General features: G+C 42.1%; 1 protein-coding gene across 2 annotated transcripts in view; it reads right to left on the reverse strand.

Moving 5' to 3' along the window:
* Nucleotides 1-7,721, reverse strand: part of CWC25 (CWC25 spliceosome associated protein homolog) — a 33,202-nt gene extending 25,481 nt beyond the window's left edge. The window contains exons 1-2 of one of the 2 annotated variants that reach the window (XM_019924978.3): nt 7,558-7,721; nt 5,130-5,302 (exon numbers count right to left, since the gene is read on the reverse strand). In XM_019924978.3, the coding sequence (XP_019780537.1) occupies nt 5,130-5,302; nt 7,558-7,575 (191 nt within the window). In that variant the 5' untranslated portion in view covers nt 7,576-7,721. The remainder of the gene's footprint in view (nt 1-5,129; nt 5,303-7,557) is intronic. The other variant, XM_019924979.3, reaches the window with a different exon arrangement.
* Between the last annotated feature and the right edge of the window lie 16,733 nt (nt 7,722-24,454).

Here is a 24,454-nt window from a genome sequence, read left to right on the forward strand (position 1 = left end):
AAGGAACATGGGGGATGGGTGTAAAAAGACAATACAGTTATTTATTCACAGTTGGACTGTATTTATAATCAAAATACATGTCTAACAGCCTTAAAAGAAACTGTAATAAGTGCTTAGAAGATGAAGAACCAAGGGACAAATAACAGTGAAACACAACCATCATTTCCTTGGAGACTTCTCTGCCTGGTTTTGTGTGTTCTGTTATTCAAACAATAAAAAACTCCTGGGGGTTGGAGGGAACTGACTGTGAAAGGCAGACTACATAAGAGCTTAAAGAGGTCTAAGCAAGAAGATCAGTGGTGACTAGAATATTCTGGCAAGCTCATTTTCCTGAAAGGCAGTATAACATAATGGTTAAGAGCACAAGCTCTGGAGTCAGGCAACACGGATTTGAATCCCGGCTCTAAAGCCAAGCAACTCATCTGAGCACTGGTGTCCTCACCTGTAAAATGGGGATAAAAGAGTACCTGCCTCATAGGGTTGTTGGGGATTAAATAAGTCAATGAATTTTTAAGGTGTTCAGAAGAGTGCATGGCACAAAGTAAGTACTAAATAAACACTAGCTAGTCTGTTTTGTTTCGTCTTTGTTTTACTTCAAGGGCAACTCATCAACTGGCAGAAGAAACATAAATGTATTGAGATAAAATATGTACTTCATAATTTCTTTGCCCCTCCTATCCCATAACCTACCCTGTAGTTCTGTCATGTCTTCTTACCCTGGGGATAATCACTGATGTTCCCACTAGCTAGTCTTTTTATTCTCTATGTATGTGTTTTGTATCTCCCACCAGGTTTTTTTAAACTCCTAGATGGCTGGAATGAATCCCAGACAGTTGCCTAATATGTTCAGTGTTTGACAATTCATGGGCAATGGGTCTGGAACTGGCAGTACTTTTTGAATGAAAAGCAGGTCTCAGTGATCGAGTAGGGGGGGATCCTAAAAGGACTTGTCAAAGATGGCTCAAGGGATCATGTCTACGCATGCCTGACACGAATGCAGATGGGGAAACTGGAAATAAATATTTGTTTATTCATTTGTAAACAATGACTTGGCACATTTCCTATGTGCCAGGCAGAGCAAGAAGGTCAGAAAGATGACAAAGATTCAGGCAGCTGAGTTGCTCACAGGCTACCAGATGAGGCACAGAGGTCAACTAATTACTGAACAGTGCTGCTGAGCGCTAAGTATGTGATGGGTAACTGTGGGACACTTGAAGCAGAACTGCCTGAATTAAAAAAAAAAAAAAAGAACTGCCTGAATATACAGAGGTACAAGAGTTTGTGTGGGATAAACGTGGGAGTCGTCAGCATGCAGCAGACACTGGTACCACAGGAGTGAAGGGAGAAGAACAGTGAGCCTTGGGAAGCAGGAGCAGTTACTGGATGAGGGAAAAGAAGCTAAGCAAGTGAATAAAAGAGAAGAGACAGTATGAAGAGGTAGGAGGGCCAGGAATATGCAGGCAAAGGAGCAAGACGTATCCAGAAGAAAGGATAGATAAAATGAAGACAGATACTTCTATAAAGTAGTATTTTCAGGGCTACAGCTACTCTTAAAAGGACTCAACTAATATCAGTCCTGCTCAGGCCCTCCAGTAAGAGAACATGTTGTATCGCTGAGATCCAGTGCCACTGGACTTGACCTGGTTCCGCCACTACCCAGGTGGGTAAACATGCAAATTACTTCTGTGCACTTCCATATCCTCACGTCTAAAATGGAGCTAAGTAACTGCCATTTCTCATCATTTTTAAAGTGAGACCCTCTCTCTGAGTTTTTAAATGAGAGAACATTTGGGGTAAAAGTCATATAAAAACCAAATGGTGTATAGATTTTTGCTGTTGCTATCACTAAGGATATAGAACAGGTTCTCAACTGAGGCTGCCCATGAGGATCACCCGGGGAGCTCTTAAAGTATCCAGATGCCCTCGCCCCAGACCCCCGCTGCTAATCTTAGAGAGTCTGCTTGGGTGGGAATCACTCCCATCTTCATTTATCTAATCTTCCAAGGACACCCTAAAGTGCAAGCGTTGAAAAATGCTGGTAAAGAAAACACAATTTTCTAATATTATCAGTAAATACTTAAACAACATTCTACTGCAAAGAGGGATTTGGATGGAGATCAAGGATAACATGCATATTGAGGTTTCTTCTTTGTTCTAAGAGAGCTGTATAATAAACACAGAAAAGATTATCTGAACCATACAAGTGAATTGTTAAATAGCAAAGGGTTGTATTGGATAAATGAAAAGCACGACACTATGCAAAGAACTACACAAACCAGTCAGCTGGACAAGCAGATCGTCTAAATACATCTGCAAGTAAAGACCAAAAAAAGGGACCTACGTGCTAACCTTTGAGTTTCATAACATTGGAGAATATGTGAGGGGGCAAAAAAATCAAAAGAATATAAAATCACCTTCCTCCCATTCCCAACAGACAAGAGAGCATGAGGGTCAGCAACAGGATATACACTGACTCCCGGCTCTGAAGCTGCTCATCTATACTCTGACCTCATTAATTAGACTCCGCAAAGCCCAAATTTCTGACGTATCAGGCACAGAATATGTAATGCTTGGCTGAATAAAAATTTCAAAATAATTTTTTACTTATGGTTAGTGGGAAAGTAAACTCTTATAACTAATGGCTATTCCGTCTAAAATTGACATTTGTTTTAAAATCAAGCGTTCAAAAAATCTCAAAACTCACATATAAAAATGTCATATAAGCTGCCCAGGAATTAATTCAAATGTGTGAAATTTATTTAGTTTAAATTATAAAGAATATAATTTATACAAAGTATATAAAGTAAAATAATTTAATGTGTATCTATGGTTAAAAAAAACTTATAAAATTTCATTATTTTACCTCATTTTATATATTAATGCCCTAAATATATTGTGCTGTACTTTAAAAACTCCAAGACTCCATTTATTTTAAAACATTTCAAATTTTATACTTAAGTCAGAATGGCCTTCTGCCAATCCTGAAAGAATGTATACATATATACAATGGAATATTACTCAGCCATAAAAAGGAACGAAAATGGGTCATTTGTAGAGATGTGGATGGATCTAGAGACTGTCCTACAGAGTGAAGTAAAAGTAAATCAGAAAGAGAAAAACAAATATCGTATATTAACACATATATATGGAATCTAGAAACATGGTACAGTTGAACCGGTTTGCAAGGCAGAAATAGACACACAGATTTAGAAAACAAATGTATGGACACCAAGCGGGGGAAATGGGGGGGGTGAACTGGGAGATCAGGATTGACATGTATACACTAATATGTATAAAATAGGTAACTAATAAGAACATGCTATATAAAAAATAAATAAAATAAACAAACAAACAAAAAGAAAGAATGTAATTGTTATCCTGCCTAAATTCCATAATGCCATTTCCACGAACTGAAACTAAGTCTCTCTCTCTCTCTCACAAACACACATGCCTCTGAATGTCACAAATCCTCCTGTCATGAAATTACTAAGGAAAAGTCCTGTATATCCAACAGGGGAAGTATGTCACATGTCACCCTGGAGACTTGCCCACTAGGATATGAACAAGGGATAGTACAGATAAGTCAATTTTAGTCTATCTGGAGTTTTTATTCAATTCTGATTTAGGAATGCACTGCATATTTTTTTTAAATTAAAAAATGCCGATTTATTGGTGATCGTTGCAGTGAAGACGTGGGTTTTCTCGGATTTGTTTTTTTCATACAGAATACAGTTTGTTGTTATTATATGCACATTTTACTGAAACTTAATCAGGAAGTCAAACAAGAAAGCAATAGCTCTTACCAGAAACAAAATTTCAAGCATATTAAAATAAGTCAGAGATTATAAATAGCTTTAGTATATTCACTACTCATTGCTTTTCACTGTTTTAAAAAAACAATTCCCAAAGAATAATTTTACATTTGATTTTAAAGCAGGTGATTTTTAACTATATTTTCTTACATTTAAGATTTACAAAAAATATGTATGTACAGATTGTTTTATGTTCTTGGGATAAAAAAAAACATATTGACGACTCCCAATTTCCACTGAATACTACCTGTACTCTCAAACATGACATTTGAAGACCTTCACTTTTCATTAGCTGCAGAAAAAGTACATTGAACATTTAGAAACAAGAAAGAGTAAAGAAAATAGAGATGGAAATTTGGATCGGCTTTAAAAAAAAAAAATTGGGGCGCTCTCACAACACCTAGCTTCTATCCAGTGCTAACTCCATTAGCGCCACCATAGACCACCTCCCTGGCTCAAGAAACCTCCCTCTGAGAACAAGTTAGACTTTGCTTTTGCCCTCCCTGGGCCGTGGAACCTCCGCTTGAGAGCACCCTCCCCACTGCGCGGCCACTTCCCGGTCAAGAGCCCCGGCTGGACCCGGAGCTGATCTCGCCTTATTAAATTACAGAAATCAGTAAAGAAGAACATTCCCACTGTCTATCCTCACACCCCAGATTAGAATCCCAGGTTCCGGGAAACCTGCACTGCATATTTTATGCTTTTAATTTTTCTCAGAACACATTTATTCCCATCCCCTCTTATGAGATGGGTAGAGTAATTATTGTCTGTTACTCCTATCCTATATTATACAAGAGGAAACTGAAGTCAGGGAGTATCGAATGAGACTGTCCACATTCACACAGCTTTTACTGACAGACACACCATCTACCTCCTTCCACGGGACCTCTCTGCCTCCCTAAAATGAGCCTGCAATCCATAAATAAACAAAAGCAGGACTGAGGCCTCAACACGTACTGAGAAGCAGGGTATAGGCAATCATCCTCAGCCACAGGTGTTTGGCAATCATCTACCATGAACTTGGTCTACACTAAGCCCTTTACATGTCATCTCATTTGATCCTCAACAAACCTTAGGAGTTGGGTACTCTCATTCCCCCGGTTCTACCAAGGTAACCAAGGCTCCCAAACTTGCTCCTAGTTACACAGCTAGGCTAGTCCACGCCATGCCAGCCTCAGAACCCAGGCCAGTCTGATTCCAAACTCACGCTCTTAACCAGCTATTATGCAACAACTGGACGATGCACCTGCAGGCAGTTCTGCAATTCCCCACACACCAAGACACCCCCAGGCCAAATCGCTCCAGCTCCTCACGTACTTGACAGCTCCAACGTCCTCCGCGTAGCGCTGCATCTCCTCCCGGGCCCTCTCCTCCCGCAGCTCGCGCTGAAGCTCCTCAATCTTTTTCCGCTCAGCCTCATGCTTCTGCTCAGCTTTCCACACTTTCTCCACATTGCGGAGGGTCTGCGGGTGCCAGCTCTTCTTCAGATTCTGAGGTAAATGAAAGGAGGGAGAAAACAATGCGGGCAGTGGGTGGGTGGTGAGTATAACTGGCCCTCCCTTTCCCACCCCTATATTCATGCCAAGGCAGGCATGTAAGGGCAAGACGTCTTTAACAATGGCAAGGTTGGCACCCAAAAATCTCACACATGGCGGGGTGGGAGAGAGGTTGTTCAAGTACATAAAGCTTCAGGATAAAACAGGCCCCTCCGAGATTCCCTTCAAATACTTCTATCCTTAAATGTGTGAGTCTGACTTCTACTGGCCATGCCTGAAGTGAGGGTTGGTGATGACAATACAGGAGGAATGGGGTAGAGAAGCAGGAAAGTATAGACTCTGAAAGGCAAAAGAATTCAAGTGCCTTTGGCACTGGACGTTCATTCTTATGAACACAGCCTTCTTTTCCTTGAGTCCACTTAACGTGCCTTAAACTTGCATGGTTTACAACCCCACCTAGTACCTCTTTCAACCTTCCTTCCCAAGAATCTCCCCCTGGTTCTGATCTTCCTCCTCACCCTCAAGGAATGCTTCTCCTCTCCCTCCTCCCCATGAGCCACTGCTTTGGTTCAGCTTCCCAACCAGGAAAGGTTTCCTGGAGGAAGTGACATCCAAGGATAATTATAAATTAGCCCAGTGATGCAGGAAGCGGGAAGGAGTGGGGTAGCTTTCCACACAGAGGTAACAGCACACACAACTGCCGGCCCAGTGGTGAGAAAGAACAAATAATTCAGCATGGCTGGAGATAGGAGAGCAAGCTGATGGGAAGGGGCTCAAGATGAAGCCAACTAAGAAAGCAACAGATTAAGGGCCTTATAAGCCATGTTAAGGGATTGGATTTTATCCTGTTGACAGCAGAAAACACTAAACATTCATATGCAGGTGGGAGGCATGACCAGCCTAGCATGTAAAGAATGGATTGGAGAGGATCAGGATTGAAAACCAGGAGACCAGTTAAGAAACCTAAATGAGGGAACTGCCTGGTGGTCCAGTGGTTAGGACTCCGTGCTCCCACTGTAGGGGGCAGGGTTCAATGCCTGGTCAGGGAACTAAGATCCTACATGCTGCTCAGTGTGGCCAAAATAATTTTTTTTTTTTTTAATGAGGGCTTCCTTTTCTCTCTCTATTCTTGTACTCCCTTTCCCCTCATCAGGTTGTTCAGTCCTTCCTCCCTTCCTCCCCAACCCTCCACCTTGTCCTAATGGTCCTCGTCTCTCGCCTTCAATATGGGTGATTTTGCCTCCCAGGGAACATTTGGCAATGTCTGTAGACAGTTTTGGTTGTCACAACTGAAGGAGAAAGGTGCTACTGGCTAGAGGCCAGGGATGCTGCTACATGCACAGGACCACACACACAACAAAGAATTATCTCCAGCCCAAAATGTCAATAGCACTGAGGTTGAGAAACTCTGGATTAGAGCTTTCCTATCCCTAAATGCAGCTACTTGAAGACAGTAAGTCAGAAGAACCTTGATGGTATCTTGGAACTCATTCTAACTGATAACACCTGACAAACTCTAATATAGCTACTGGACAGGTGGCTAAACGAATCTATTTGCTGATTCAATTAGCTACACTTTCAGGAGATTAGCATTTTTCTGATCTTGCACCATGCTCTTATGGGTACATTTGCCCAATTCGGAGGCTTAGCCCCCTACAAATGAACTATACAGTTTAAGAGAAATAGCCACACAACTTATATTAAGTGCTATGAATTCAGAAGAAAGCTCTGCCACTACAGATCAGAATGCAGCACTGAAGAAGGAGTGGAGGTCAGAAAAGTGAACATGAGGAAGATCTTCCGTGACCCCAGGACATGGCTCAGGGACGAGGAGAACGGGGGCACAAATCACCCCTACTACAGCCCAGGACATGACTGAACTCCTAGCTGAGGAAAGGAGATGTATCCCAAGACAAGATATACAAAACAAAGTGACACGTCCTCCATACCTGCCTCCTTTCCTAGCCATGGTTCCAACCGCCCCCGAGTCTTCCCAGAATTTCCAGCCAGAAGAGCTCCCTGTCAACAAACACCATCTCCCCTCCTTGGCGACCCACCTCACATATCTTCCCAAGTCTCCGCCCGGTCCCTCATGGCCTTAGTTATCCGTCCCCTGTCCAGTGCTACAGCTCCCTGTCCCCAACGGCTGCGTTGCAAGAATACCCACTGCCACCCCCACCAATTTCCGTCCCCAGCCTCAGTCGGTCTCCGGCCTCAGTCTTGCCCCAGCCCTGGGCTCCCTCACTTACCAGGTCTCCGCCCCCCATGATGGTGGAGAGCCTGGAAGACTCAGGAAGGATCGAGGCGAAACGCAGAGAAAGAGTTCAGCTACGACCTCCGGAGATCTGATCCCGGGGACGACTGGCTACCACTTTCACTGCCCAATCCAGAGACCACTTCCGGGAGGGCGTTGTATTAGAGCGACTGCGTCGCGGTACCATGACGTTTAATACTCGCTGTCGCGCTGCGTGGCGGTAGCGTCACGTGCAGCTTCGCAGGTTGCGGCCGTGATATCGCGGGATCTGTGGTTTCACTTTGGTCGCCTCGGGTTGGCTCCTCCCCTGATTTCTGGAGTAGTGAGTTAAAACGCTGCGGCTGTTTCGAGTTACAATTGGTCCTGGGCCTAGCCCGGCGGTTCGGTTGCCATGGCGACGCACCGCGGCGTCCCCCTCGGAGCTCCACTCGGGGCCTCCCTAGCGAAGCCCCAGCGTGGATCAGCCTGGGCCTCCCGGAATTTCTAAACGGCCTTTCAAATCCGCAGTCTCCTCAAACCTCGACTCACAGCCAACCCCCTTACTCCAGGCGTATTTTACGGAGTTAAATAGAAACCATCGAACCGAAATTCCATCAGCTTCCCTGCACCAAACCTTTAGAATCTGCCAGCTTTCCCCTTTCCTTCCCCTTCGTTTACGATGCAAGAAGCATCCCTCCTAATCTAAGGCACGGCGGTTCATCTGCTCGGATCCCACCCCTCGCATCTGGTATTACTCAATTCCTCCCTCTCTCCTCTATCTCCCTAAGTATTGGTTCTTTGTCATCATCATTTTAGATACGCTCAGTTGATCCTTAAAAAAGAAAAAAGCTCATGTCTTTCCCCCAGCTGCTGCACTCTCCTCTCCGTCTTTAGCGAACTTGAAACAAGTTGTCTCCACTTCGGAGACAAGATGCTTGCACTTCGGAGACAAGATGTTTCCGCTTCATCTTCTGCTTAACCTAAACCCTCCGCTCAACTATTCTTCCCGTGATCTTCAGTAATACCCCTGTATTTAAATCAAAAAACACATTTCATCCTCATCTGGACTACCCCTAGCCTTTGGTATTGAGGAGCACTCTCTCCTTATCGAAACACTTTTCACTTGACTTCTTCCCATCACTCTCCAAATTTTCCTTCTCTAGATCCTTCTCAGGGAACATTTTCTTGTTTTCTTCCTCATCCGTTCTGTCTTAGGTCCTTTCACCTAAGGTGAAAGGTGCTCTCCTTGGGTGATCTCATCTACTCACAGGGTTTCAGTTACCATCTATATGCTAATGAATCCCAAATTCATTAGCTCCACTCATAGCCCTCTTTCAAGATCCAGGGTTTTAAGCCTGGCTATTAGTCATTTCCAACTGGACATCTGGAAGTCACTTAAACTAAATGTGTTATCTCACCTATACTTACTCCCCCAATCCCCTACTACCACCGCTTCTCCATCCAGACGTCATTCTTAGATCTCTCCCTCATCTCCAACATCCAATCAACAAGATTCTAACTGCTCAACATCTCTCAAATCTGTCCACCTCACCATGACATTCACCACCTGCCTGGTTCAGGCCATCATCATCCCTCACCCGGTAGAAGTCCACTTCCCCGTTTTCAGTTTTATCCCTTATAGATCTATGCACTCTTTTTATAGCTAAGAGTGATCTCTCTAAAATGCAGATATGATTGTATCAACCCACCGCTTTAAAACGTTTCATAGCTCCCCATTATTCATACTATAGAGCCCGCGTTTAAAAAATGTGAAGTCCTGGGAATTCCCTGGCGGTCCAGTGGTTAGGACTCTGCACTTTCACTGCTGAGGGCTCGGGTTCAATCCCTGGTTGGGGAACTAATATCCCATAAGCCGGGCTGTGCGGCCATGTCGAGTTCTTTCATGATCGGACTCTTCTTACCTCTCCAGCTTCATTAAGACTCCCTACCTCTCACTCACTATGCTAGAGCTAAACTTTTATTTCCCTAGCCAAACACTCTTAACAACAACAAAAAAACATTTTTTAGTGGGTAATACATTGTAAATATGTTTTAAAAGATACAAAAGTCAACACAGTAGGGAGTTCCCTGGCAGTCCAGTGGTTAAGAATCCACGCTTCCACTGCAGGGGTCCTTGGTTTGATACCCAATCAGGAAACTAAGATCCTGCTGCTGTGTGGTGAGGCCAAAAAAAAGTCAATGCAGTAGAAACCTCCCACCATCCTTATACCCTCCTCAATCAGCGTTCATTTATCCCATGTTTCCTTTATAATTTTATATTACATATTTAAGTCTTTGATCCATTTGGAATTTTTTTTTTTTTGGTCTTTCTAGTTGAGTCACCTCAACACCTCTACAGAATAATCTTATATTTTCCCTACTGGTGTGAAATACATACATATATACATATACTATATTCCCATTTGTATCTGAGTCTGTTTCTGGATTCTCTATTCCATTCCATTAATCCATCTATTCATGTGGTCTTATCAAACTGCCCTAATAGCTTTATTTTAATGACGTAGGCCTACTTCTCCCTCACTACTCTTCTTTTTCTGGAGTTTCCTGGTTCTGTTTACAATTTTATTTTTCTAAATGAACTTTCAGGTCAGCTTGTCCAGTTCCAGAGACAGTGTTTTTTATGTAATTATTGAGAGATATATTAAATTTGTAGATTAATTAGGCGAATTATATTATAGCACTTACTCTGTATTATAATTGCCTATGTAAGTTCCATAATGCTAGAGACCTCCACCTTTGTGTCCCTTGTGCTTGGCACAGTTTCTGGCACATAGTAGTTGCTTAATTATTGTTAAGTGAATACATGAATGGATGGATGAGCCTTAAAGGCCCTGTGTTTTGAAGTCACCATTGACCAAAGTGTTTTGCTTAGGGCATGACTTCATAGAAATAATAATAACCATTAATATTAATAATTTCATACAATAATAATGGGGGTTATATGTTTGAAAAAGCAATGGCTTTGACTTGCATTTGAATCACAAGTCTGTCAGCTATGTTACGTGACCTTGGACAAGTTACATAACCTCTCTGAGAGTTTTTCCTCATCCTTAAAATAAGAGCAATACCACCTACCCTGCAAAGTTGTAAGAATTAGGTGCAATTACATTTGTAAAGCATTTCACATAGTCTCTGGTAGATAGTAGATGCTCAATAAATGATAACAATTCTATCCACAAAGTTACCAATATCCATAGTAACTTCTCTTCTAGGGCTGATTGACACTAAAGGTTAGGAGGAAGGAGATGGTTCTAAAAGTCAGTGGTGCCATAGTTTTGTGGTGGAAAGTACTTGAAAACAAGACAAGGCTATTTTTGAGGCAGAGATAACTGAAATTGCAGAAACTACATGAGCCAATTTCTTTTCACTAATGTTTCTCAAAGTGTGGCCTGGGGACTACCTATAATAGAATACCTTGAAGGTCTTCTTAAACATGACATGTTCCTGGACCCTACCCTTGAACCACTGAATAGACTTTCCAGGGGTGAGATTCTCAGATTCTAGAAAGTTCTTCATGTGATTCATGTGCACACTAGAGTTTGAAAACTACTGCTTTAGAATAAAGTTAGTTTTCAAAGATAAATAAATAAATGAAATAGTCTTGTCTTAAGCCAGGAAACCTAAAGGTTATTTACAAACACTGTAATACAGAGCTGTTTTCCCAATGAGGAGAGAGGCGTTATGAGAGGCAAATCAAGGAATTAATTGCCATGACTGATCTGTGTTGCCTTTCATCATCATTTATTCATTCATTTGTCCATTCAGTGGATGTCAGGCTCTGGACAAATTGTACTATAGCCATAGTCTGTAAACTGATAAATGCTCTTCCCAAGGTAGAGTCAGGTCTTTGCTACTCCTCAGCTACTCCAGAGATGGTTTTCCCAAATTCTGCTGCTTTGGAGCTTGTACAAGCCAGCCCTACAGTCAAGTAACCATAAATAGCCCCACAGCTGTTAAGTCAGGTTAACAACTATAGGCCCTGATCAAACGGTCTGGTTAGGCACGAATCCTGCAGAAAGTGGTGGAAGAGTACGCTGTTGAGATAGGTTAAGCCAGAAAGCATCATCCAAGTTAGAGAGCATTCCTTTCTTCCTTCCTGCATCCATTCAGCAACCTAAGGGAAAGATTATTATGTGCTAGTTAGCACTATACTAAGAACAATGCTAAGTATGGAGGCTACAAAGATGGAAACTTTCCCCTGGCCTTTATACCCCTTTATGGTATAAAAGAGGAGGCGGATGCCTAAATACCTGACATCACTATAGTGTAGCAAAGGCCATAATTGAGAAACATACAAAGTAATATATTAACCCGGGGAAATAAAGATTTTTTGCACAAACAGTGAAGCATAGTGTGTGCTGGAGTCCAAACATACCTGGGTTAATATCCTGGCATGCCACATTGCAGGTCGGTTAACCTTTCTGTGCCTTAGTTCCCCCATTACTAAAACAATGATTTTATTAGTACCTAACCGACCTCATAAAGTTGCTGTGCAGATTCAATGAAGTAACGTTCTACTTCTCCACTTCAGTCATTCAAGTACTGCTCTCAAAATTTTTGTCACATTCATAAAACAATGATATTTAATACTTTTACTTACATTGATTCACCTTTTTTAAAAAGTCCCCAACATTTTATTACAAAAATTTTTCATTCAACACAGGTGAAAGAATTTTACATGACACACCCATATAACTACCAGCTAGATTCTAGAGTTAACATTTTATTCTACTTGCTTTATTACATTTCTATACATATATCTATCCTTCTCTCCATCCAGTAAGTCCTCCTATTTTTAGTACTTTTTTTTTTTTTTTTTTAGCGGTACGCGGGCCTCTCACTGTTGTGGCCTCTCCCGTTGTGGAGCACAGCTACGGACGCGCAGGCTCAGCGGCCATGGCTCACGGGCCCAGCCGCCCCGCGGCATGTGGGATCTTCCCGGACCGGGGCACGAACCCGTGTGCCCTGCATCGGCAGGCGGGCTCTCAACCACTGCGCCACCAGGGAAGCCCAAGTACATTTTTTTTAAAAATTATTTATTTTATTTATTTATATTTGGCTGCGTTGGGTCTTCGTTGCTGCGCGTGGGCTTTCTCTAGCTGCGGCAAGCGGGGGCTACTCTTCTTTGCCGTGCACGGGCTTCTCATTGCGATGGCTTCTCTTGTTGCGGAGCACGGGCTCTAGGCGGGCGGGCTTCAGTAGTTGTGGCTCGTGGGCTTTAGAGTGCAGGCCTAGTAGTTGTGGCACACGGGCTTAGTTGTTCTGCGGCATGTGGGATCTTCCCGGACCAGGGCTCGAACCCATGTTCCCTGCATTGGCAGGCAGATTCTTAACCACTACGCCACCAGGGAAGTCCCTTTAAGTACATTTTGAAGTAAGTTGCAGACAAACAGTACACTTCCTCCTAAATACTTCAGCATGCATATCATTAACTATAATTAGATATTCAGTTTTTACAGTGTTTATGTTAAAGTTACATTAAATGAAATGCATAAATCTTAGGTGTATGTTCACTAACTCTGTGTAACCCAAACTTCCAGCAAGAAATGGAACATTGACATCATCCCTCATTCCCCTTCCCAGTTAATCTTTGTCCCTCCCCCCAACAGGCAACCACTTTTTTAAAAAAAAATTTATTTATTTATTTTGGCTGTGCCGGGTCTTAGTTGTGGCATGCGGGATCTTTAGTTGCAGCATGTGGACTCCTTAGTTGTGTCATTCATGAGGGATCTAGTTCCCCGACCAGGGATCAAACCGAGGCCCTTGGCAGTGAGAGTGCAGAGTCCTAACCACTGGACAACCGGAGAATTCCTGCTATGAATGTTTCTGTATAGGTCTTTTGTGAGCATATGTTTTCATTTATCTTGAGTAAAATCCTAAGAATGGGATTGCTGAGAGGTAGGTCAATATATTTTATTTTATATGAACTGCCAGACCTTTTCCCCGAATGGTATATACCATTTTACATTCCCACCAATTTGCTTGAGAGTTGGTATCTGATATTGTCAGTCTTTTTAATTTTAGACATTCTGATACATGTGGAGTGTCACAATGTGATTTTAATTTGCATTTTTCTGGTAACTAATGATATTAAATATTTTTTCGTGGGTTTATTGGCCATTTATTTGTATCTCCTCCTTTGTGAAATGTCTCTTCAAATCTTTTCTCTATTTCTTAATTGGATTGCTTACAATCTTTTTACTTTCAGGTAGTAAGAGTTCTTTACACATGCTGGATGCTAGTTCTTTGTCAGATATATATTTTGCACATAATTTCTCCTAGTCTAGACTTGCCCATTCATTTTCTTTTGATAGGCAGACACTTTAAATTTTGATGAAGTCTAATTTATCAATATTTTCTTTTATGCTTCTTGTGTCCTCTTGGTAAAGGAAAAATTATTCATGACACTTGTTAAAGAATAATGTTATTTAAGATTAGGGCCAATAGGGACCACTGCAATGGGGTCTTGTAGTGGGAAAGAGATTGGGCTCGACTCTGAATGAAACATGGACAAGTGGGAATTTACAGCCAAGCAGCAGTGCAGGGGTTAGTGGATGGAAAATCACTAAGAAAAAACATCAGGGGTAGGGATAGAATTCTGGCTAAATCAAACTAAAGGCAGGCCAGAATGATCACACATCACCTGCAGGATGATGGGGGATGAAGGACGAGGTCAGATATGGTGGAGGGAGGATTCTGATTCTAACTAAACTGACTTCGCAAGATTCTTGCTAAAATTGGACAATGCAGAGAGGAACACGGAAGTCCAAAAGTCAAGGCTTAGTTTGGAGAGAACTCAGAAGAGTGTGCATGCCTAAGTTTGCTCATGGAGAGACTCCTAGTCATGCACTAAGAAACCTTTGCCTAGCCTAAAGTCAGAGAGATATTTTCCTATGTTTTCCTTTAACATCTTTAGGTCTATGATCCTTCTAGAATTAATTTTTTTGGAGACAATCATTTATTTATTACACAGGATAAGGTCATTTAAACAGGGGGACATCATAAAAATGTGTTCAGCCTGGGGTTGCAAGCATCAATGCTCACAACTCCAATGGAAAGAGGCCACATACAACCAGGAAGGTATTGACATGCCACTCAAAAACAAGCCACAATGCTTAGGAAACTATTAGAGAGTGTTAAAAAAGTAAACAACAGGCCCCCAAATGGAGTCACTTGTGCTAAGTCTCACATCAGCAAACCAAGACTTAATACCTAATGTAACTGCAGTTTCAGCTTCTCCCAGGAATGTGACCAATCTGGAATTACCTGGTCAACACTAGTGAGGTAATCTACTTGATAGACCCCCCCCGCAACTATCCCCAAAGAAAGGTGACCTTGCCTGAAACAATCCATTCTTTGCTAGAATAACTTCCTTGCTCTGCCCCCTTCCGCCGATAAGTTTTCCATTTTTGTACAGCTCCTCAGAGCTCCTTATGAATTGTTATATAAAACCAACTAGATCTTCAAACTTATTCAGTTGAATTTTGCTTTTTAATAGGAGTCACAGAGCATAATAATAGTCTCCAGTTCACCAGTCTGCATTTTCTGTGGCTGGGTCATTAGCCCGTAGCATTTGCCTGGTGTTGTGGTTATTGAGAAGGAGACTTCCTGTATTCTAGAGAGCCTTGAAGAGTACACACTTCTGGATGTCACTGAAATCATAGTCAACTCTAGGCTTAACTAGCTCACATCACTACATTTTGGGTCTACCCTAGGTAGTGATGAGCCATCTCTGGAATTTATTTTTGTGTATGGTATGAGATTCATCTTCTTCCATATGGGTATCCAGTTATTCTAGCACCAATTTTTGAAAAGACTTCTTATCCCCATTGAATTATTTTGGTGCCTTGTTAAAAATCAAATGACCACATAAGTGGGATCTATTTCTGGGCTTTCAATTCTCCACCACTGATCTATTTGTCGATCCTTATGCCAGTACCATCTGTCTTGATTACCATAGCTTTATATAAAGTATAGAGAACAGGCAGTGTTAAGTCGCTCAATTTTGTTCCTTTCTTTGAGGATGACTTTGGATATTCTAGGAGTTTTGTATTTCCGTATAAATTTGAGAATCAGCTTGACAACTTAAAAATGCTGGAATTTGATTGGGATTGTGCTGTTTCTATGGGTCTGGAGAACTGACATCCCCTATCATTGCTGAGTCTTCTATATGTGAACATGGTATATTCTTTTATTTATTTGAGTGTTCTTTAATTTCAGCAGTGTTTTGTAATTTTCAGAATAGAGGTCTTGCCCATCTTTTGTTAAGTTCATTCCTAAGTTTTTGTTGTTGTTGTTTTGTTTTTGTGCAGTACGCGGGCCTCACTGTTGTGGCCTCTCCCGCTGCGGAGCACAGGCTCCGGACGCGCAGGCTCAGTGGCCATGGCTCATGGGCCCAGCCGCTCCACGGCATGTGGGATCTTCCCAGACCGGGGCACGAACCCGTGTCCCCTGCATCGGCAGGCGGACTCTCAACCACTGCGCCACCAGGGAAGCCCCCCTAAGTATTTTTTAAATATTTATTTATTTATTTGGTTGCGCCGGGTCTTGGTTGCGGCACGTGGGATCTTCGCTGCGGCATGAGGGAATCTTCTTTTTTTAGTTTATTTAATTTATTTATTTTTGGCTGCACTGGGTCTTCGTTGCTGCGCACAGGCTTTCTCTAGTACCGGCGAGCAGGGGCTACTCTTTGTTGTGGTGCACCGACTCTAGGCACGCGGGCTTCCGTAATTGTGGCACTTGGGCTCAGTAGTTGTGGCTCGCGGGCTCTAGTGTGCAGGCTCAGTAGCTGTGGTGCACGGGCTTATTTGCTCTGCGGCATGTGGGATCTTCCCAGACCAGGGCTCGAACCTCTGTGCCCTGCATTGGCCACCAGGGAAGTCCATGAGGGATCTTTTAGTTGCAGCATGCAGGCTCTTGGTTGCAGCGTGCATGTGGGATCTAGTTCCCTGACCAGGGATCGAACCTGGGCCCCCTGCATTGGGAGCGCAGTCTTGGCCACTGGACCACCAGGGAAGTCCCAGTATTTGTGTGTGTGTGTGATGCTATTTTATTTTTGATAGATTTTTTTTCTTTCACTTTTATTCTTTTTTTAGCAAGAAAAAAATTATTAAAAGAATAGTGAAGGAATTCCCTGGCGGTCCAGTGGTTAGGACTTGGCGTGGCTTGGCCAAAAAAAAAAAAAAAAAAAAGAATAGTGGAAAACTTACAGATATTGAAAATAAACTTATGGACACTAAAGGGGAAACGTGGGGGGAAGGGTTAAACTGGGAGATTGAGATTAACATATACACACTACTATATATAAAATAGATAAGTAATAAGAACCTACTGTATAGCACAGGGAACTCTACTCAATATTCTGTGATAACCTATATGAGAAAAGAATCAAAAAAAGAATGAATATATATATATACATATATAAAACTGAGTCACTTTGCTGTACATCTGAAACGAATACAACATTGTAAATCAACTATACTCCAATAAAATTTTAAGAGAGAGAGAATAGTGGAAATGACTCATATGTCCATTAATAGAATGTGTAAGTAAACTGTGAGAGTCAGACAATGAAAGATGACAATGAAAAAAACAAACCACTGATAGAGACAACAACATGAATATATCTCACAGACCTAATCTTGAGTTAAAGAACCAGAGAGTATGCACTGAGCATGTGCTGTTAATTCCACTTATATAAAGTTCACAACCATGCAAAACAGATCTATGGTGTTCGTGTCAAGACACTGGTAACCGTTAGTGGCAGAGGGACTGCAAGGGCACCTGGTGAGGGATGCTGCATGCTGGTTACCCAGGTGTGCTTGGGGTGGGATGTTCATTGAGTTGCACACTTGATATGTGCTCTTTTCTGTGTATGCATCAAAGTCACACAGAAAGTCACACAGAAAGAAATCAACACAGAGCTACTCGGTAAGGCAAAATGTCACCCCTAAGTGCTCAAGAAGCAGGGTTGGGGCTGTAGGTCCAAGCATGCTTCCCAAACCTGGCACAGAACTTGAATGAGCACCTCTCTGTTGCTGTGGCTGAGCACTAAATGCAGCTGTTTGCTTGGGGATGCCTCTGCCTGGGTTATGCCCATATCAGTACTTAACATTGGATTATTTATGCATTTGTTTATTTTCTGTCTCCCCAACTAAGGTGTGATCTCACTGCAGGCATGTAGTAAACACACAACAAATATTTATTGGATGTATTTGTCTCTATATCCTTCCTTCCCTGAGCAGAATTTGCCTTCTCATGGATGTATTCTTTCACCTATATTCTTTTCTTGCAAACATCCATCGTCTTATATAGATACAAAATAAAAGAAATAGAAGAATTTTTCCCTATGATGAGAACTCTTAGGATTTACACTTTTAACGAATTTCATATACAATACACAACAGTGTTAATTATATTACTCATCTTGTACATTACATCCCTAGGACTTATTTATCTTATAACGGGAAAATTGTACCTTTGACTACCTTTGTCCAATTCTCCCCACACCCCGCCTGTGGTAACCCCAAATTTGATCTCCTTCTTTATGAGTTTGTTTGTTTTTAATAACTACATTATTTTTCAGAATCCAGCAGCTTTTTAAAAATATTTATTTTTGGCTGCATTGGGTCTTTGTTGCTGCGCATGGGCTTTCTCTAGTTGCGGCGAGCGGGGGCTACTCTTCGTTGCAGTGTGCAGGTTTCTCATTGCAGTGGCTTCTCTTGCTGCAGAGCACGGGCTCTAGGTGCACGGGCTTCAGTAGTTGTGGTACACGGGCTCAGTAGTTGCGGCTTGTGGGCTCTAGAGCGCAGGCTCAGTAGTTGTGGTGCATGGATTTAGTTGCTCTGCGGCATGTGGGATCTTCCCGGACCAGGGCTCAAACCCACGTCTCCTGCATTGGCAGGTGGATTCTTAACCGCTGCACCACCAGGGAAGTCCCTGTTTGTTTTTGAAGAATAATTGACCTACAACACTATGTAAGTTGCTGGTGCACAATATAGTGATTCAATATTTCTATACATTTCAAAATGATCACCACTGTGAAGCTATTTTATTATTATTTCTTTTGTCCGCACCACACGCTCATGGAATTTAATTCTCCCACCTGGGATCAAACCTGGGCCCTGGTAGTGAAAGTGCTGAGTCCTAACCACTGGACTACCAGGGAATTCCCCACTAATTAGTTCTTGTAGCTGTTGTATACGGAGTCAATATTTACTTAAATTTATTTGAAAAAGAAACTTTAACAGAAAATCAACCCTTTGGAAAAAAGTCTAGCAGTTCCTCAAAAGGTTAAACATAATTACTGAAGCAGAGCAGGACCCTGTGGTCCTTTCCCGCCATAACCTCCGCCTGCCTTTTGTCTGTGAAAAAACTTTAGCCAAAGAATAAGTTTAATCAGAGAAATAAGATAGTTTAGTCATTAAGCATAGCCAAGGACCTTTAGTTCCTTCTCAAGGGCTATAGATAATATTCTGAGCCATGTCCTGTGAGCTGTCTTGTAGATACAGAACCCCCCCCAGAAGTTAACTATGTGATGACCAGACTGTAGCCATGACATAAGCTGCTACAATTCCGAGAACCGGCTTCAAGGAAATGGGAACAAATTGACCCTGGAACTGAAGATTAACTGTACTTACAACAATCAAGATGATGCTGGTCAGACCACCGCATGACCAATTTTAAGATAACTGTCAGAGCTTTCTGCATGTAGCCCCCTCCCTCCATCTATAAAGGCTCTTGCCCACTGATTGTCAGTGGTGGGGAGTCAGCCTTTGGACAGGAGTCTGCCTGCCCTCCCCCCGGTTTGCAGCATTCAAAATAAAGCAAATTTTCCTTTCCACCAAACTTGCCTCTTTATTGTCTTTTGAGCGGTGAGCAGCCGGACCCCACTTTCAGTAACATTACCAAATGACCCAGCAAGTCCACTCCTCAGTATATATGTAGGCTAAATGATAACATATATCCATACCAAAACTTGTACATGAATATCCATAGTGATGAAATAAAACTCATATTTTATAGCAAGAAAAATTTAAACAGAAAATTTGTCTTTGCCCATTTGAGCCTCCTCCCCCTCCCCTTTAGTGTGCATCTGCATTAACCAGATCTCTTTAGAGATAACATTCCTTCTTAATCTCATCAAGGGTCACAACTCCTTGGGAGATAACCTTCTTCTTAATCTTGTGACCCGTGACCCACCCACTACTTGCTTTGTACCTGTAGACCTGGATTGTGTAAACTGTCATTTAATGTACAGTCCTCAGTCTCAAAACCATATATAACTGTGCTTTGACCTCTAATGGGCAGAACAGTTCTCAGAGCTTTCTGAGAGACTGTTCCTGGGTTATAATTCTCAATTTGGCTTGAATAAAATTTTCCATTTCTTTCTTAGATCAACTATTGTTTTTCTTTGACGATAGCAGCATAAGAGCCAACACATGGAAACAGCTCAAATACCCATCGACTGATGAATGGCCAGATAAAAGTGGTATATCCACACAATGGAATATTATATGGCCATAAAAAGGAGTGAAGTCCTGATACATGCTACATGGATGAACTTTGAAAACCAGTATGCTGAGTGAAAGAAGCCAGTCACAAAAGACCACATGTTATATGGTTCAATGTATATGAAATGTCTAGAATAGGCAAATCTACAGAGACAAAAAGTAGATCAGTGGTTGCCTAGAGATGGATAGGTTGGAGGGAATGGGGAGTGATTGCCAATGGGTATGGGGTTTCTTTTGGGGTTGATGAAAGTGTTCTACAATTGATTGTGGTGACCATTTCACAACTCTGTAAATATACTAAAAACAATTGAATTGTACATGTTTGATAGGTAAATTTATCAAATACGAATTATATCAATAAAGTTGTCATTGAAAAAGGAAAACCAGTATCACTTGCCATAAATAGAATGGAAAATCAAATACAAATTATTAAACACTAGTTAGGGAATTCCATGGCGGTCCAGTGGTTAGGACGTCATGCTTTCACTGCCCAGGGCCCGCTGCGTGACACAGCAAAAACAAACAAATAAAAACCACTAGCAGGCTACCCTGGTGGCGCAGTGGTTGGGAGTCCGTCTGCCGATGCAGGGAACGCGGGTTTGTGCCCCGGTCCGGGAGGATCCCACATACCACAGAGCGGCTGGGCCTGCGCGTCCGGAGCCTGTGCTCCGCAGCGGAAGAGGCCACAGCGGTGAGAGGCCTGTGTACCACACACACACAAAAAAAAACCCCACTAGCAAGATAGTTACATTTACTCTCTGATTAAAAAAAAGAGAGGATTCAGAAGTGTTAGACAGTTGACACCAAAGAAAACTTTTCCCTTAAGTTACTCAGGAACAAAAAAGAATTGAAAAAGGAATCATTTTTTCACTCTGTGGTTCAGTGTTTTTTGTGACCTGTTGGCTAGCTGCTGTCAAATTGCACGTACCTGCATACCCATCCCACCCTTGGGACAGACTGAGGTACAAGATGTGAAGCCAAAGTACAGCACCGAGTGTGTGGCATGTACTCCATCCACTTAAGCAATTCTTACTAAATGGCAAAGGAAGGGACATAAAAGCATTTCAGCTATCAATGTACAAACAGGCTTCTAAAAGTGATGCCAATTGGGTTTAAGCTGTCTCTTAGAAATAGAGGGGGAATTTCTGGGAAAGAAAACTGAATTGAAATAGGGACCAGCTGCCTTGCGATGAACTATTCCACCACAGAGTTCTGACCTCCACCAGCGCATTGCCATCATCCAGTAATAGACATTCCTTCTGAATACTGTAAGGAAGTACTCTCTCCCCAGCTGGGGCCCTGTGAGAGCAAAAGGAAGGGACAGCAAGTCCCTTCTTCCACACTTTGATGATTAATTAATTAATTAAGGCAGTTTCAGCTGACCTTTCTCAAACACTTTCTCAGCAACACTGGGTAGAATTGGACCCAAAGCCCCCAGGTTTCCTGGAAACTACTAAGAGACAGAAAAGGTGCAGTGATTGCAAAGGGAACAGTAGGACTTGAGGTTGGGACTCCTGCTGGATAATGAAAGATTCTAGTCCTGCTGTAATAAGCCCAAATTCTGTTAAGTGTTGCAACACTTAATTAAAAGGGTGGGGGACTCCCCTGGTGGCGCAGTGGTTAAGAATCCGCCTGCCAATGCAGGGGACACAGGTTCGAGCCCTGGTCCGGGAAGATCCCACATGCCACGGAGCAACTAAGCCCACACACCTAGAGCTTGTGCTTGGGAACAAGCCACCGAAATGAGAAGCCCGCACCCTGCAACTGATACAGCCCCTGCTCGCCACAACTAGAGAAAGCCCGCGCACAGCAACGAGGACCCAGTGCAGCCAAAAAATAAATTAATTAATTAAAAATAAATAAATAGAAAAGTGACCTTTTAATTACTAGGGTTAAAAGGTGGACGTGGCTCAGTGTGTTGAAAGCAACTTCAAATATCATCCTGGCATGTGTCTATCAAAACAAAGACACAACAAAAAGGGCAAGGAACTGAAGACAGCTTTCATTTGACCAAATGTGTATGTTGGTAGAGTTATATCTGTTGTTTGGCCAAAAACTGCCCCTATGTGGGGCATACGCTGTGCGCCCAGCACGTGGTAGGTGTTCTGTACTGTGGCTACATGAACAAATGAGTGAATGAATGAATGGGAGAATGCAAGAAAACTGTTTCCTGGCCACTGTAAAGAAAGAGCAAGCACAGCAAAGCAGTCGCTCTTAAGGAATTCCAACTCAAGAGATAGGCCACATGTATGCACACTTTAAAATCCATATAAAAATAATTATCATAGAGAAACAAACATGGAACATGTATTTATCAATAGCTCCATCCCCTCCCAAAACTCTTCTAAAACAATAGCATATATAACTTGACAAGGACAAAGAGAACTGGAGACGGAACAGAAGAGCTGTGTCAAACAGTTTTTGAAGGTGGAAAGCAGTGTGGGGGGGTGTGATTTAGCTGAGAAGAGGAAGCTGAAACCTAAGTATTGGCGCTGACAGTGGTTCTTCATCTTGAGTGCACATTAAAAGGACCTGGGAGATAAAGAAACAAATCTGGAGACCTGGGTCCCACTAGGCATCAAATTTTAAAATATCTCTGGGTATATGGCAGTTCCTCAAAAAATCAAACATAGAATTACTGTATGATCCAACAATTCCGCTTCTGAGTACACACTCCAAAGAATCTGAAGTAGGCACTCAAACAGATATTTGTATATTCTGTTCATACTGTTCATAGTAGCATTATACACAGTAAGCAAAAGATGGAAGCAATGCAAGTGTCCACTGACGAATGGATAAACAAAGTGTTTATATATATATGTTTGTATATATATAAAATGCAGCCTTAGAAGGGAATGAAATTCTGACACGTGCTACAACATGGAGGAATCTTGAAGACTTTATGCTAAGTAAAATAAACCAGACAGAAAAGACAAACACGGTGTGATTGCACTTATATGAGGTACTACAGTAGTCAAATTCAAACAGACAGAAAATGGAATGGTGCTTTCCAAGAGTGAGAACTGTGGAGAGGAATAGAGAAGAGAACTGATTGATACGTGAGGAATCCCAGAAAAGCTGGGAACTTGGCACCGCCAGGTGGGCTGCAAATAGGGAATTTTGGTGAAAGTCTATATAAGGAGCAGTTAAGATCCTTAATCTCCCTCCCCAGTCCCAAGGGTGAAAGATCTGTTGGGGAGACTGAACCTGTGAGACCCCTCCACTTCCAACTGCGTGGCCAAGGGCTTTCAGAATGGCTGTAGGGATTAAGCGAAAGTCTGCTTATTAAAAAATGGCGTCACTAATTCCCTTCCTCCTCCTTGTTCTACTCCCCAGGCAGGAGATCTCAGAATTTTTCTATGGAGAAACTAAATGACCCAAGGAATAGGGGCATGGTGGTCCACAGATACAGACATTTGGAAGTTCCCAAATGAAAAGGCTGGCTCACCGTTGGACTCCCCACAAGGAAATCCATCAGTCAGCAAGCCTACTGAAGACTATAGAGCTTCCAATGGCCTTTACCCTATGGAGTGCCAGTTATTTGGTGAATGCTCTCAACACAAGAATCTAAAACCAAAGGAAACAGCAGCAAAAAGGACACTGAGGAAAAACAGACAGTACTTGGAGAAGAATACTTCAGAAACAACCATAATTTTAAAGAAACCAGAGAATAACCTGTATCCATAAAACTAGAACAGAATGTAATAGCAAAGGAGCAGTTGGAACTATGAGAAAACTGAAATCAAAAAGCTAACAAAGAAGTCGGAAGATCAAATGAGCAAATCTCCTAGAAAGTACGACAAAAAGACAAATGAAGAGTAGGGGGGAACAAAAAGACAAAGGAACAGTAGGGGAGAAAAGGTAAGTCCCCAGATGAGCAAACAATGGAGAACAAAGTATAAAAGAAAAATAAAACTTAAGATAGGATTTGAATCTCTAGATTGAAAGGGATCACCAGGTACATCATTGAAAAACTTCAGAACATCAGGAACAAAGATTCTAAGATTTTACAGAGAGAAGCAGGTCACATATGGAAATAAGAATGACATCAAACCTACCAAGAGAAGCTAGAAGACAATGATTTTCAAACTTCTGAAAAAAAAATTCTCAACAATAATTTTATTCCCAGACAAACTATCTCTCAAGTGTTTGGGTAAAATAAAAATATTCTCAGACATGCCAGGACTCAAGAATTTTGCCTCCCATATATTCTTTCTCAAGAAGCTCCTGCGGATTATTCTCCACCATATAAAGAAGGAAACTAAGAAAAAGGAAGACATTGCCCAGGAAACAGAGAGAATCCAACACAGAGGAGACAGAATGGGAATTCCCAAGGCACCCCAAACTGGGTGGCGGGTCTAAACAGCCTGAAACAGAAGG

Source organism: Tursiops truncatus, chromosome 20, assembly GCF_011762595.2.
Source record: "Tursiops truncatus isolate mTurTru1 chromosome 20, mTurTru1.mat.Y, whole genome shotgun sequence".
Lineage (NCBI taxonomy): Eukaryota > Metazoa > Chordata > Mammalia > Artiodactyla > Delphinidae > Tursiops > Tursiops truncatus.